Source organism: Salvelinus namaycush, chromosome 14, assembly GCF_016432855.1.
Source record: "Salvelinus namaycush isolate Seneca chromosome 14, SaNama_1.0, whole genome shotgun sequence".
NCBI classification, from domain to species: Eukaryota; Metazoa; Chordata; class Actinopteri; order Salmoniformes; family Salmonidae; genus Salvelinus; species Salvelinus namaycush.
The window spans coordinates 10,121,676-10,136,211 of record NC_052320.1 but is presented as its reverse complement, the minus strand read 5'-3'; the positions used below and the strand labels follow the sequence as shown (position 1 = coordinate 10,136,211).

Genomic DNA, 14,536 nt, shown 5'->3' with positions numbered 1-14,536 from the left:
GTGAAGGTTCACCTTCCATCAGGACAACGACCCTAAGCATACAGCCAAGACAACACAGGAGTGGCTCCGGGGCAAGTCTCTGAATGTCATTGAGAGGCCCAGCCAGAGCCCGGACTTGAATCCGATCGAACATCTCTGGAGAGACCTGAAAATAGCTGTGCAGCGACGCTCCCCATCCAACCTGACAGAGCTTGAGACTATCTGCAGAGAAGAATGGGAGAAACTCCCCAAATACAGGTGTGCCAAACTTGTAGCGTCATACCCAAGATGACGCGAGGCTTTAATCGCTGGTGCTTCAACAAAGTACTGAGTAAAGGGTCTGAATCCTTATGTAAATGTGATATTTACATTTTAAATTTTTCCATTTGCTAAAATTTCTACCAACCTGTTTTTTTTTGTCATTATGGCATATTGTGTGTAGATTGATGAGGGGAATTAAAACATTTTTTTTTTTAGAATAAAGTTGTAACGTAACAAAATGTGGAAAAAGTCAAGGGTTCTGAATACTTTCCAAATGCTCTTCATCTTATGTACCTAAAGTGAGTCTGACATTCCAATAGATTCAATAAATGGTGATATACTTCCAATATTTAGAAGCAGCTTCTGGTCAATGAGCATTTTAACATATACCAGCTGTTTTCTATATCTCGTGTAGAGAGTAAAAGCTCCATGCTGTGTAAAGGGCACTGAGCTGGAATGGCTACCCTGAGACATGGCTGTAGACTGGGTCAGAATGAAGGCTACCCTGAGACATGGCTGTAGACTGGTTCAGAATGAAGGCTACCCTGAGACATGGCTGTAGACTGGGTCAGAATGAAGGCTACCCTGAGACATGGCTGTAGACTGGGTCAGAATGAAGGCTACCCTGAGACATGGCTGTAGACTGGGTCAGAATGAAGGCTACCCTGAGACATGGCTGTAGACTGGTTCAGAATGAAGGCTACCCTGAGACATGGCTGTAGACTGGGTCAGAATGAAGGCTACCCTGAGACATGGCTGTAGACTGGGTCAGAATGAAGGCTACCCTGAGACATGGCTGTAGACTGGGTCAGAATGAAGGCTACCCTGAGACATGGCTGTAGACTGGGTCAGAATGAAGGTTACCCTGAGACATGGCTGTAGACTGGGTCAGAATGAAGGCTACCCTGAGACATGGCTGTAGACTGGGTCAGAATGAAGGCTACCCTGAGACATGGCTGTAGACTGGGTCAGAATGAAGGCTACCCTGAGACATGGCTGTAGACTGGGTCAGAATGAAGGCTACCCTGAGACATGGCTGTAGACTGGTTCAGAATGAAGGCTACCCTGAGACATGGCTGTAGACTGGGTCAGAATGAAGGCTACCCTGAGACATGGCTGTAGACTGGGTCAGAATGAAGGCTACCCTGAGACATGGCTGTAGACTGGGTCAGAATGAAGGCTACCCTGAGACATGGCTGTAGACTGGGTCAGAATGAAGGTTACCCTGAGACATGGCTGTAGACTGGGTCAGAATGAAGGCTGAATCTGGTAATTCCTTCAAACAGCAAGTGTCATGCAGACCCCATGTACCTCCCTCCTCGTGGTCTCCTGCTGGCTCAGTCTGTACTCACCGTTTCACCACAATAACTTTACACCCCTCTATGACTCTCAGTGGTTTAGTGCATTTCACCACAATAACATTACCCTCCTCGCTGACTCAATGGTTTATTCCATTTCACGACAATAACGTTACGCCCCTCTATGACTCTCAATGGTTTAGTCAGAGGATAGTAAATGTGCATGTTTAAGATCAACTACATGTCAGTTGGGCTATATCCAGTGGAGGCTGCTGAGAGGAGGATGGCTCATAATAATGGCTGGAATGGAGTCAATGGAATGGTATCAACCACATGGAAACCACGTGTGTTGGATGTGTTTGATACCATTCCATTGACTCCATTCCAGCCATTATTATGAGCCGTCCTCCCCTCAGCAGCCTCCACTGGCTGTATCATATTTATGTGGTTTCTGAAATGTTAAAACATCCTTTCAGTTGTGACGGTCTGGTACACTGCTCAGCCTCACTACAATTCTCAAACACGTACCGTCTCTCTTTAACCCCCCCACCCTTTTCTCTCCTAGTGGTTGAAGCTGAAGGATGTTACATCAGGCAGTATTCACCTCCGTCTGGAGTGGCTCTCTCTGCTGTCCTCTGCTGACCGACTCAGTGAGGTGTGTCCACAGCGCAGTAGTTTGTAAACGAAGATGCTGTGTAAATATTGAGCTGTATCATTCTGCCTTCAAGCACTCATCAGTATTTAACTTTTTTGCTTTGACCAGGTAAATCATATTCATATACCTCAAACACCCTTCTCTGTTTCCCCCTGTGATCAGGTTATCCAGAGGAACCGGAATATGACTTGTGAGACTGGAGACCCTCCATCTGCAGCCATCCTGTCTGTCTACCTGGACCGCGCTCAGGACCTGCCTGTGAGTACTGACTGACTGTGGCCATGTTCCAGGATGTCTTTAGTGCAGTCGTACTGCACAGATGATCAGATCTCACCATGCCTAGGGAAGTGTTTAACTTCTCAGGAACTGCTGTAAAGATAACCTGGAACGCAACCTGATCTTATATCAGTGTAATGTGTTGTCTTTCAGAGGAAGAAGGGTAATAAGGACCCCAGCCCCATGGTGCAGCTGTCTGTACAGGACACAACCAAGGAGAGTAGGGTAGGAATTCACCACCACATACTCTCAGAGAGCCTGACTGTAACCATTCTACCTAACCTAACTAGTATCTCATATGTTCCATCACATATAGTGGATAACGTCTTCCCTCTTGTCCCTAGACTTGTTATGGGATCAGAGGGCCTTACTGTTAACATTCTACCTAACCTATAATATAATCATAATATAATGATCATTATATTCTAACCTAGCTCTGTATATTTCATCATAAATATATCCTCGTCTCTGCCATCTCTAGATCTGTTATCTGACCTCTGACCCTGTGTGGGAAGATGCCTTCACCTTCTATATCCAGGACCCTCGCAAACAGGAACTCGATATTCATGTAAAAAATCTTATTACAAGCATACTTTCTCTTGTCTGTTAAAGTGTTACAGAAATCCTGTTGTTGCTGTGGTTACTGACACATACTCCCTACTGTTATTTATTCCCATTTCCTTATCCACCTGTCAATCATACCAACACTGCTCTTTAGCTTTCCCTCCTCCTCCTCTTCATCTTCCTCCTCTTCCCCTTCACCTCCACCCCTTCCGCCTCCCCCTCCTCTTCCGCCTCCCCCTCCTCTTCCCCCTCCCCCTCCTCTTCCCCTTCACCTCCACCTCTTCCCCTTCCTCCTCCTCCACCTCTTCCCCTTCACCCTCCACCTCTTAACCCTCCACCTCTTCCTTCTCTCCCCCTCCTCCTCCTCCTCCTCTTCCCCTTCACTCTCCTCCACCTCTTCCTTCTCTCCCCCTCCTCCTCCTCCCCCACCTCTTCCCCTTCACCCTCCACCTCTTAACCCTCCACCTCTTCCTTCTCTCCCCCTCCTCCTCCTCTTCCCCTTCACCCTCCTCCACCTCTTCCTCCTCCCTCTCCTCTTCGCCTTCACCCTCTTCCACCTCATCATCCTCCCTCTCCTCTTCGCCTTCACCCTCTTCCACCTCATCCTCCTCCCCCACCTCTTCCCCTTCACCCTCTTCCACCTCATCCTCCTCCCCCACCTCTTCCCCTTCACCCTTCACCCTTAACCCTCCACCTCTTCCTCCTCCCCCTCCTGTCCTCCTCCTCCCTCTCTCCCAGGTGAAGGATGATGACCGGGCTCTGTCTCTTGGCAGTCTGACCATCCCACTGACCCGTCTGCTGGCTAGTCCTGACCTCAGCATGGATCAGTGGTTCCAGCTGGACATCTCTGGCCGCATCTATATCAATGCTGTTTTGAGGGTGGGTGGGGACCCCCCCCCCCATATCCCACACACACACACACACACACACACACACACACACACACACACACACACACACACACACACACACACACACACACACACACACACACACACACACACACACACACACACAGGCATGCACGGAAGCACCGCCGCACATACAAAAAACACCCACAGTTGCACATAGAATGCAAACACACACCTGCATGCATGGAGACACACACACACACACACACACACACAGAAACACAGAGATACAGAACACACAGAACACAGGCACACGGTTATGGCATAACCTGTCCTAATGTTTTTCGTTCTGACTAAGCATCTCCCTCTCTTCTCTCTCCTGTGTTATAGGTTCTGTATCTAAATGAGGATGCCTCTCTTACCAGCCCCGTCTCTCCTCACCCCCCAAGCCCAGGGGCAGGCCACGGAGACGGGGGTACCACATCAGAGGTAGCCCCCAGGGAAGTGGGTGGAGCCCCCAAACCTGAACCCACACGACCCCAACAGACCACCCCTGACTCGGACTTCGCTAGTGAGGTGAGTCCGCTAACAGACACACACACACACACACACACACACACACACACACACACACGCTCCTCTCACCGTATGGTGTGCTGCATATCCACCTGGCGGAGGCCAGTAACCTGATAGCCAAGGATAACGTATTGTATAGTGTACTCTCTCTCTCCATATTGCTCATCCTCCCTCTCTCTACCCATCCCTCCCCCTCTCTAGGGAGTGCTGCGTATCCACCTGGTGGAGGCCAGTAACCTGATAGCCAAGGATAACTTCATAGGGGGCATGGTGAAGGGGAAGAGTGACCCCTACGTCAAGATCAGGGTGGCAGGAGTCACCTTCCGCAGCCACACCATCAAAGAGAACCTGAACCCCTCCTGGAACGAACTCTACGAGGTAGAATAAACAGAGGGAATATATGAAGCAGCTGTGCTGGATATCCACAGTATTTTCAGTACATGGTGTCTCCGGACACTGCAGATCTATGCTCTCATACTGTAAACAATAATGAGGGGATTATTCATTCATTAATGCAGCATTTAGACCTATTAAAGATTGTTGTGGAAAACGTCAAGCACCTCTGTGTCCTCAGATTATCTTAACCCAGTTGCCTGGTCAGGAGATCCAGTTTGAGCTGTTTGATAAAGATCTGGACCAGGATGACTTCTTGGGGAGGTGAGGTTCTGACCAGATAACATGGTGCCTCAAAACAAGTCAGAATCATTCTGCTGAATACATTTATGTTTTGTTTGTTACAGGTTCAAGTTAAACCTGCGAGACATCATCAGCACACAGTTCACTGATGAGGTAACATCTAACTATTCACTATAAGTGATTGTTTTTCTGACAGATTTAGCTGTGTTTTCTGTATGGCCAGTGGTAGAGCTATGCCTCCAAAATATGTCTCTCTTACATTATTGTAATGGTACTCTGATAATCTGATGGTACTCTGGTAATCTGATGGTACTCTGATAATCTAATGGTACTCTGATAATCTGATGGTACTCTGGTAATCTGATGGTACTCTGATAATCTATCTGGTGGTACTCTGATAATCTATCTGGTGGTACTCTGATAATCTAATGGTGGTACTCTGATAATCTAATGGTGGTACTCTGGTAATCTGATGGTACTCTGGTAATCTGATGGTACTCTGGTAATCTGATGGTACTCTGGTAATCTGATGATACTCTGCTAATCTGATGGTACTCTGGTAATCTGATGGTACTCTGGTAATCATGTGTCTGTTTCTATCACAGTGGTACACTCTGAATGATGTGAAGTCAGGTCGGGTTCACCTGGTCATGGAGTGGCTCCCCACGGTCTCAGAGTCCGCCAGACTAAATCAGGTTAGCTTCCCCTGTTCTCTTCCTTGCTTTCTCCCCCTCTCTCTTTCTCTCTCCCACCTCTCTCTCTTTCTCTCTCTCCCCCTCTCTCTTTCTCTCTCCCTCCCCCGTCTCTCTCTCTCTTTCTCTCTCCCTACCCCTCTCTCTCTCTCTCTCTCTTTCTCTCTCTCTCTCCCCCTCCCCCCTCTCTCTCTCTCTCCCTCCCTCCCCCTCTCATATTTTCTCACTTTCCCTCTTCCTCTTTTCCCCATACTCTTTCCCTCTGTCTCTCTCTGTCTTTCTTCCTCCCCCTCTTTCTCTCTCTCTCTCCCTCCCTCCCCCTTTCTCTCTCTCTCCCTCCCTTCCCCTTTCTCTTTCTCTCCCTCCCCCTCTCTCTTTCTCTCTCCCTCACTATCTCTCTAATTTTCTCTCTTTCCCTCCCTCTTTCCCTCCATACTCTTTCTTTCCCTCCCTGTATTGTTTCCCTTCATCTCCCTCTCTCTCACACTCTCCCTCTCTGTGATCTCTCTACATTCCTCTCTCTGCTCTACCAGAATCTGGTTCTAACAGTGTATTATAATTCTGAACCTCCAGATCCTGCAGTACCAGGCCCAGCAGCAGTACCAGAACAAGGCAGTGCCGTCGGCTGCTGTGTTGTTTGTGTACCTGGAGAGAGCCCACGGCCTGCCGGTGAGACCTGTGGCCTGCTGCCCTGCTGTGTTGACATACAGTTCTTGTTGTTGATGTTGTCAGTGGTCATATACTGTATAGCCCACAATACATCCTAAGTGTTTATATACATCATGGGTTTTGGTTTTATTACTATATATTGACATTTCAGGACTGGTTTGTATATTTGTTGTTTATGTAAATTTGTCGATGTTGATTCTATTGCAGCCCTTTAATTTATTTTATCCACAGTTGAAGAAAAATGGAAAGGAGCCAAAAGTCGGGGCAGAGATTTCGCTGAGGGCCATGTCATACAAGACCAAGGTAAGCGTATCTTATAGACGGGTTGGTTGTTTAGCAACAAAAGTGAAACAAGCCAACTAGGATTCCCACAAGGCAGCTTCTTGTCACTGTTGCTAGTAATCTGTCCGTCCAGAATCACGACAACTCATGGACTTCTGCCACGTTGAAGCGTGCACATCATTTTGGTGACGTTGTCAGCTAAGCCATCTATATTTCTCTAGACTCATGTCTATTTACAGATATGCTTACTAGAGAATACAAAAGGAAGTATGGACAATTTTTCCATCCATCTCTTTTTCAAAGGTGTGCGAGCGCTCTACGTCTCCTCGGTGGGATGAAGCTTTCCACTTCCTGGTTCGTGACCCTAAAGAGGAACTCCTTATAGTGAAGGTGAGTGAAGGGACCACCAGGGTTGTAAAGTATACATTTGTTTTACTGTATGAATGTCTTGGCTTAACAATGATTTACTCTTGCTGCTGATAAGTGTTAACACGTTTTCATAAATTGCTTACACATATTGATATGCCATTCAAACCTGAGAGACAATGTGTTAACAGTGGAATGATGACATTACGGTGCCCTACGCTGTCTCTGATCACTGTGTGTGTGTATATGTGCGTGCAATCGTGAGTGCATGCTTATCTGTTTGTTTCGTGTGCACCCATCTCTGTGTGTGCCTGTTTCTCTGTGTGTGTGTAGCTGTCCCACAGCTGGGGCCAGGCCATGGGCACGGTGGTGTTGCCCCTGAGAGAGGTGCTGTCAGAGCAGGGCCTGGTGCTGGACCGATGGCTGAATCTGAACGGGGCCCTCCCAGAGAGCCAGATTCTACTGAGGGCCACACTCAAGGTTAACTCATAATAAAGACACGCACACTCTGTACCAGACCACTGTCCAGACCTGGGTTCAAATTCTTCCAAATACTGTATCTTTGCTAGATTGAGCTTGTCTGACACAATGGAACAGGGAAGTGTAAACTCTGCCCATCTGGCATGTCAGGCAGAGGCTCAATCAAATGCTCAAAGTATTTGAAAGAAAACAAGTACTGCTAAAGTGTCACACATTACACATTTACACATTACACATGTTGAGCAGATGTTATTGGTCACATACACATGTTGAGCAGATGTTATTGGTCACATACACATATTTAGCAGATGTTATTGGTCACATACACGTGTTTAGCAGATGTTATTGGTCACATACACATGTTGAGTAGATGTTATTGGTCACATACACATGGTTAGCAGATGTTATTGGTCACATACACATGTTTAGCAGATATTATTGGTCACATACACATGTTGAGCAGATGTTATTGGTCACATACACATGGTTAGCAGATGTTATTGGTCACATACACATGGTTAGCAGATGTTATTGGTCACATGCAGATGTTATTGGTCACATACACATGTTTAGCAGATATTATTGGTCACATACACATGGTTAGCAGATGTTATTGGTCACATGCAGATGTTATTGGTCACATACACATGGTTAGCAGATGTTATTGGTCACATACACATGGTTAGCAGATGTTATTGGTCACATACACATGGTTAGCAGATGTTATTGGTCACATACACATGGTTAGCAGATGTTATTGGTCACATACACATGTTAAGCAGATGTTATTGGTCACATACACATGTTGAGCAGATGTTATTGGTCACATACACATGTTGAGCAGATGTTATTGGTCACATACACATGTTGAGCAGATGTTATTGGTCACATACACATGTTGAGCAGATGTTATTGGTCGCATACACATGTTTAGCAGATGTTATTGGTCACATACACATGTTTAGCAGATGTTATTGGTCACATACACATATTTAGCAGATGTTATTGGTCACATACACATATTTAACAGATGTTATTGGTCACATACACATGGTTAGCAGATGTTATTGGTCACATACACGTGTTTAGCAGATGTTATTGGTCGCATACACATGTTTAGCAGATGTTATTGGTCACATACACATAGTTAGCAGATGTTATTGGTCACATACACATGTTTAGCAGATGTTATTGGTCACATACACATGTTTAGCAGATGTTATTGGTCACATACACATGTTTAGCAGATGTTATTGGTCACATACACATGTTTAGCAGATGTTATTGGTCACATACACATGGTTAGCAGATGTTATTGGTCACATACACATGTTTAGCAGATGTTATTGGTCACACACACATGTTTAGCAGATGTTATTGGTCGCATACACGTGTTTAGCAGATGTTATTGGTCACATACACGTGTTTAGCAGATGTTATTGGTCACATACACATGGTCAGCAGATGTTATTGGTCACATACACAGGGTCAGCAGATGTTATTGGTCACATACACATGTTTAGCAGATGTTATTGGTCACATACACATGGGTAGCAGATGTTATTGGTCACATACACATGGGTAGCAGATGTTATTGGTCACATACACATGGTCAGCAGATGTTATTGGTCACATACACATGTTTAGCAGATGTTATTGGTCACATACACATGGGTAGCAGATGTTATTGGTCACATACACATGGGTAGCAGATGTTATTGGTCACATACACATGGTTAGCAGATGTTATTGGTCACATACACATGGTTAGCAGATGTTATTGGTCACATACACATGGTTAGCAGATGTTATTGGTCACATACACATGTTTAGCAGATGTTATTGCGGGTGTAGCAAAATGTTTGTAGCGACTATTTGAACCCAGCTCTGCATTCAAATTAACTCAGATTTGTTGTTGTTGTTGCAGTAAAGCTATTTAAGGTTGAGTTTATTCTTCAATATGCATACCTGCCAAGAACTAGACACACACACTCTCTATACCAGTGTTTCCCAACTCCAGTCCTCGAGTACCCCTAACAATACATATTTTTGTTGTGGCCCTGGACAAGCACACCTGATTTTGCTTGTCAACTAATCATCAAGCCCTTGTCAAGTTGAATCATGTGTTTTTGGCTGGGGCTACAACAAAAATGTGTATTGTTGGGGGTACTCGAGGAGCGGAGTTGGGAAACATTGTACCAAACAAACTCACTACTGCCATATGATTTTCATACTCTGTACTAAACTCAACACTGTCCCATGACTATTCCTCTAAAACAACATGATTGTATTTGCTCTGAACACCCTCTTTCTACATTCATCATGTGAGCTCTTAATACCTTCCATCCTGATAAGCATTTTACTGTCACGCGTTTCTTACTCATAAATATTATATTGTATCTGTTTTTTAAGTGTGTCGTGACTGTGTGTGAAATAACCTTTAAAATGGAATGAACTGAAGCTTGAAACTTGAGTGGAATATGAAATGCACTTTGTCCTGTAGATGTTGAACACCCAGCTGGCAGTGTGTCCTAGTGGTGTGTCCAGTGATACTACTGGGGAGGGCAGTGAGGAGAGAGACCATGTCATCCACAGACGGGACACTGAACCAAACCTACGACACAGATCACCGCTCTCTCAATTGTGAGTCATGCTGAAGCTCACACTCGCATCAATGCCCCATTGTGTTCCAGTCACATTACAGCACATTGCAGTACATTACAGTACATTACAGTACAGCACAGTACAGCACATTACAGCACAGTACAGCACATTACAGTACAGCACATTACAGTACAGTACATTACAGTACAGCACATTACAGTACAGCACATTACAGTACAGTACAGCACAGTACAGCACATTACAGTACAGCACATTACAGTACAGCACATTACAGTACAGCACATTACAGCACATTACAGTACAGCACATTACAGTACATTACAGTGCAGTACATTACAGTACAGCACATTACAGCACAGTACATTACAGTACAGCACATTACAGCGCAGTACAGCACATTGCAGTACAGTACATTACAGTACATCACAGTACAGCACATTACAGTACAGCACATTACAGTACAGCACATTACAGTACAGCACATTACAGTACAGCACATTACAGTACAGCACATTACAGTACAGCACAGCACAGTACAGCACATTACAGTACAGTACAGTACAGCACAGTACAGCACATTACAGCACATTACAGCACGTTACAGTACAGCACATTACAGTACAGTACATTACAGTACAGCATAGTACAGTACATTACAGTACAGCACATTACAGCACAGTACATTACAGTACAGCACATTACAGTACAGCACAGTACAGTGCAGCATATTGCAGCACAGTACAGTACAGCACATTGCAGTACATTGCAGTGCAGTACATTGCAGTACAGCACAGTACAGTATAGCATATTGCAGTGCAGTACAGCACATTACAGTACAGCACAGTACAGTGCAGCACATTACAGTACAGTAAGAACTGAGAAGTGATGTCCAACGGGCCTGCATGGCACACGTTGTTCTTCTCACTGCAGTGTACTGTACTTCACCATAGAAATATCACATTTCTGTGGTTTAAAATGATCATGCTTCTAATCAAACATCAGTAGGGCCCAGAGTTGTTCCTGACCTCGTCAACTGACCAGGAACAACTCTGGGCCTAGTCATAATCAATGAGCAGGTTGACGTTTATTGGGATGAATCTTGTCCTGGAGGCAGAACTGAGGGATTTCTGCTAGATGGGCCAGCTGCAAAGTCAAAATTGGCTATATTGTAAAACTGTATATAAAGAAAAAGCAGGTTTTTGGTCTTCATTTAAGGTTAGGGTTAGGCATTAGGGTTAGCATGGTGGTTAAGGTTATGGTTAGGTTTAAAATCAGATTTTATGACTTTGTGGCTCTGCCAGCTAGTGACCACTCTGCAGAGCTACCTCCAGAACAACATTCATGATGAGAAACATTAACCTGCAGTGAATGAATACCTGTATAATCCATGTAAACTGTAACCATGGGAGATTCTCAATTGGGCAAAAGTTAATCCTTGTTGTTTGTCCTCCTTTTATGCATTTCACCAAACAATTTCATACACATCAAATCAAAAATAATTTCTGATATAAAATAAAATGCAAAATAAGCACATTGTGGGCAGGACTCATTCATCGGTATCATCACAATCCAATTCCATGTATTCAATACAAAGGCTGGTTTGCTCATAGTTTTGTAGACTTTCCATTGGCGCCCAAAAACACAATCCACCATAGAAATAGGGAAGAGGAATACAATAGAGGAATACAACTGATATGAATGTATTGGCCTACATCCACAACAAAGCAACTGATATGAATGTATTGGCCTACATCCACATCAAAGCAACTGATATGAATGTATTGGCCTACATCCACAACAAAGCAACTGATATGAATGTATTGGCCTACATCCACAACAAAGCAACTGATATGAATGTATTGGCCTACATCCACAACAAAGCAACTGATATGAATGTATTGGCCTACATCCACATCAAAGCAACTGATATGAATGTATTGGCCTACATCCACAACAAAGCAACTGATATGAATGTATTGGCCTACATCCACATCAAAGCAACTGATATGAATGTATTGGCCTACATCCACAACAAAGCAACTGATATGAATGTATTGGCCTACATCCACAACAAAGCAACTGATATGAATGTATTGGCCTACATCCACATCAAAGCAACTGATATGAATGTATTGGCCTACATCCACATCAAAGCAACTGATATGAATGTATTGGCCTACATCCACAACAAAGCAACTGATATGAATGTATTGGCCTACATCCACATCAAAGCAACTGATATGAATGTATTGGCCTACATCCACAACAAAGCAACTGATATGAATGTATTGGCCTACATCCACATCAAAGCAACTGATATGAATGTATTGGCCTACATCCACATCAAAGCAACTGATATGAATGTATTGGCCTACATCCACATCAAAGCAACTGATATGAATGTATTGGCCTACATCCACAACAAAGCAGCTGATATGAATGTATTGGCCTACATCCACAACAAAGCAACTGATATGAATGTATTGGCCTACATCCACAACAAAGCAACTGATATGAATGTATTGGCCTACATCCACAACAAAGCAACTGATATGAATGTATTGGCCTACATCCACATCAAAGCAACTGATATGAATGTATTGGCCTACATCCACATCAAAGCAACTGATATGAATGTATTGGCCTACATCCACAACAAAGCAACTGATATGAATGTATTGGCCTACATCCACAACAAAGCAACTGATATGAATGTATTTGCCTACATCCACAACAAAGCAACTGATATGAATGTATTGGCCTACATCCACAACAAAGCAACTGATATGAATGTATTGGCCTACATCCACAACAAAGCAACTGATATGAATGTATTGGCCTACATCCACAACAAAGCAACTGATATGAATGTATTGGCCTACATCCACAACAAAGCAACTGATATGAATGTATTGGCCTACATCCACAACAAAGCAACTGATATGAATGTATTGGCCTACATCCACAACAAAGCAACTGATATGAATGTATTGGCCTACATCCACAACAAAGCAACTGATATGAATGTATTGGCCTACATCCACAACAAAGCAACTGATATGAATGTATTGGCCTACATCCACAACAAAGCAACTGATATGAATGTATTGGCCTACATCCACAACAAAGCAACTGATATGAATGTATTGGTCCCACATCCAAAGCAACTGATATGAATGTATTGGTCCCACATCCAAAGCAACTGATATGAATGTATTGGTCCCACATCCAAAGCAACTGATATGAATGTATTGGCCTACATCCACATCAAAGCAACTGATATGAATGTATTGGCCTACATCCACATCAAATCAACTGATATGAATGTATTGGCCTACATCCACAACAAAGCAACTGATATGAATGTATTGGCCTACATCCACAACAAAGCAACTGATATGAATGTATTGGCCTACATCCACAACAAAGCAACTGATATGAATGTATTGGCCTACATCCACAACAAAGCAACTGATATGAATGTATTGGCCTACATCCACAACAAAGCAAGATCACAATGGAAGATCACAATGTTGGAGATGATGACTTTGGAGTAATCCAAAGTTATGTATAACTAAAACAACTTATTTCTCTGCATGTACGCAGTATTGTAAAAAAAACATAACAATTAGACAGTCCCCATTGCCCACGTCTTTCCATATATTGTACATGATATGGCACTGATGGGGTGATTTTTAGAATTTTGTGCAGTAGTATTTACTGAATGCCGGAAAACAGTGAACACAATTGCACACATTTCTGTTCTGATCAAAACAAGGTTTTAATGTTCTGTGAACAAATCACCTAAGACCTCATTTTGTATTCACTGATGATATTTGTATTTAATGCAAAAGGTGGTCTAAGATATGCAAGTCATGTCCTAAGGCAAGACAATTATCAGATGTTCTGTAAATATATTTGAGCATTTTATCATTGCTGTTCTGCTATAGATATGTTTCAACACAGATCAAAAATTGCTTGTACAGGATTGAGAAACGGCAATAGGCGAGCGGAGGAGTACACTCTTTAAAAAAATGGTGCTATCAGGAACTTAAAAGGGTTCTTCGGCTGTCCACATAGTAGAACCATTTGAAGAACCTGTTTTGGTTCCAGGTAGAACTCTTTTGGGTTCCATGTAGAACCCTTTCCACAGAGGGTTCTATCTGGAATAAAATACAAACATTTCAAATCTGCCACACCCCCTTCGAATCAGCTGTTGTTTTCTCAGAGTAGAAAAGCATAAACATATTGGGGAAAAAATACGCTACTACATTTTATCTATAAAATGTCTAGCACAACTAGCTACGTATCTTTTTATCATTTTTC

At 43.6% G+C, this 14,536-nt stretch overlaps 1 protein-coding gene across 1 annotated transcript in view; it reads left to right on the top strand.

Annotated features, from left to right (window-relative positions):
* Positions 1-14,536, top strand: part of LOC120058820 (extended synaptotagmin-1-like) — a 48,395-nt gene that overhangs the window by 23,252 nt on the left and 10,607 nt on the right. Inside the window, exons 12-26 of the mRNA XM_039007552.1 lie at positions 2,104-2,193; positions 2,356-2,451; positions 2,623-2,694; positions 2,951-3,037; positions 3,772-3,912; positions 4,275-4,460; positions 4,662-4,838; positions 5,035-5,117; positions 5,201-5,249; positions 5,702-5,791; positions 6,362-6,457; positions 6,689-6,760; positions 7,043-7,129; positions 7,439-7,585; positions 10,089-10,228. Of these exons, the coding sequence (XP_038863480.1) occupies positions 2,104-2,193; positions 2,356-2,451; positions 2,623-2,694; positions 2,951-3,037; positions 3,772-3,912; positions 4,275-4,460; positions 4,662-4,838; positions 5,035-5,117; positions 5,201-5,249; positions 5,702-5,791; positions 6,362-6,457; positions 6,689-6,760; positions 7,043-7,129; positions 7,439-7,585; positions 10,089-10,228 (1,613 nt within the window). The remainder of the gene's footprint in view (positions 1-2,103; positions 2,194-2,355; positions 2,452-2,622; positions 2,695-2,950; positions 3,038-3,771; positions 3,913-4,274; positions 4,461-4,661; positions 4,839-5,034; positions 5,118-5,200; positions 5,250-5,701; positions 5,792-6,361; positions 6,458-6,688; positions 6,761-7,042; positions 7,130-7,438; positions 7,586-10,088; positions 10,229-14,536) is intronic.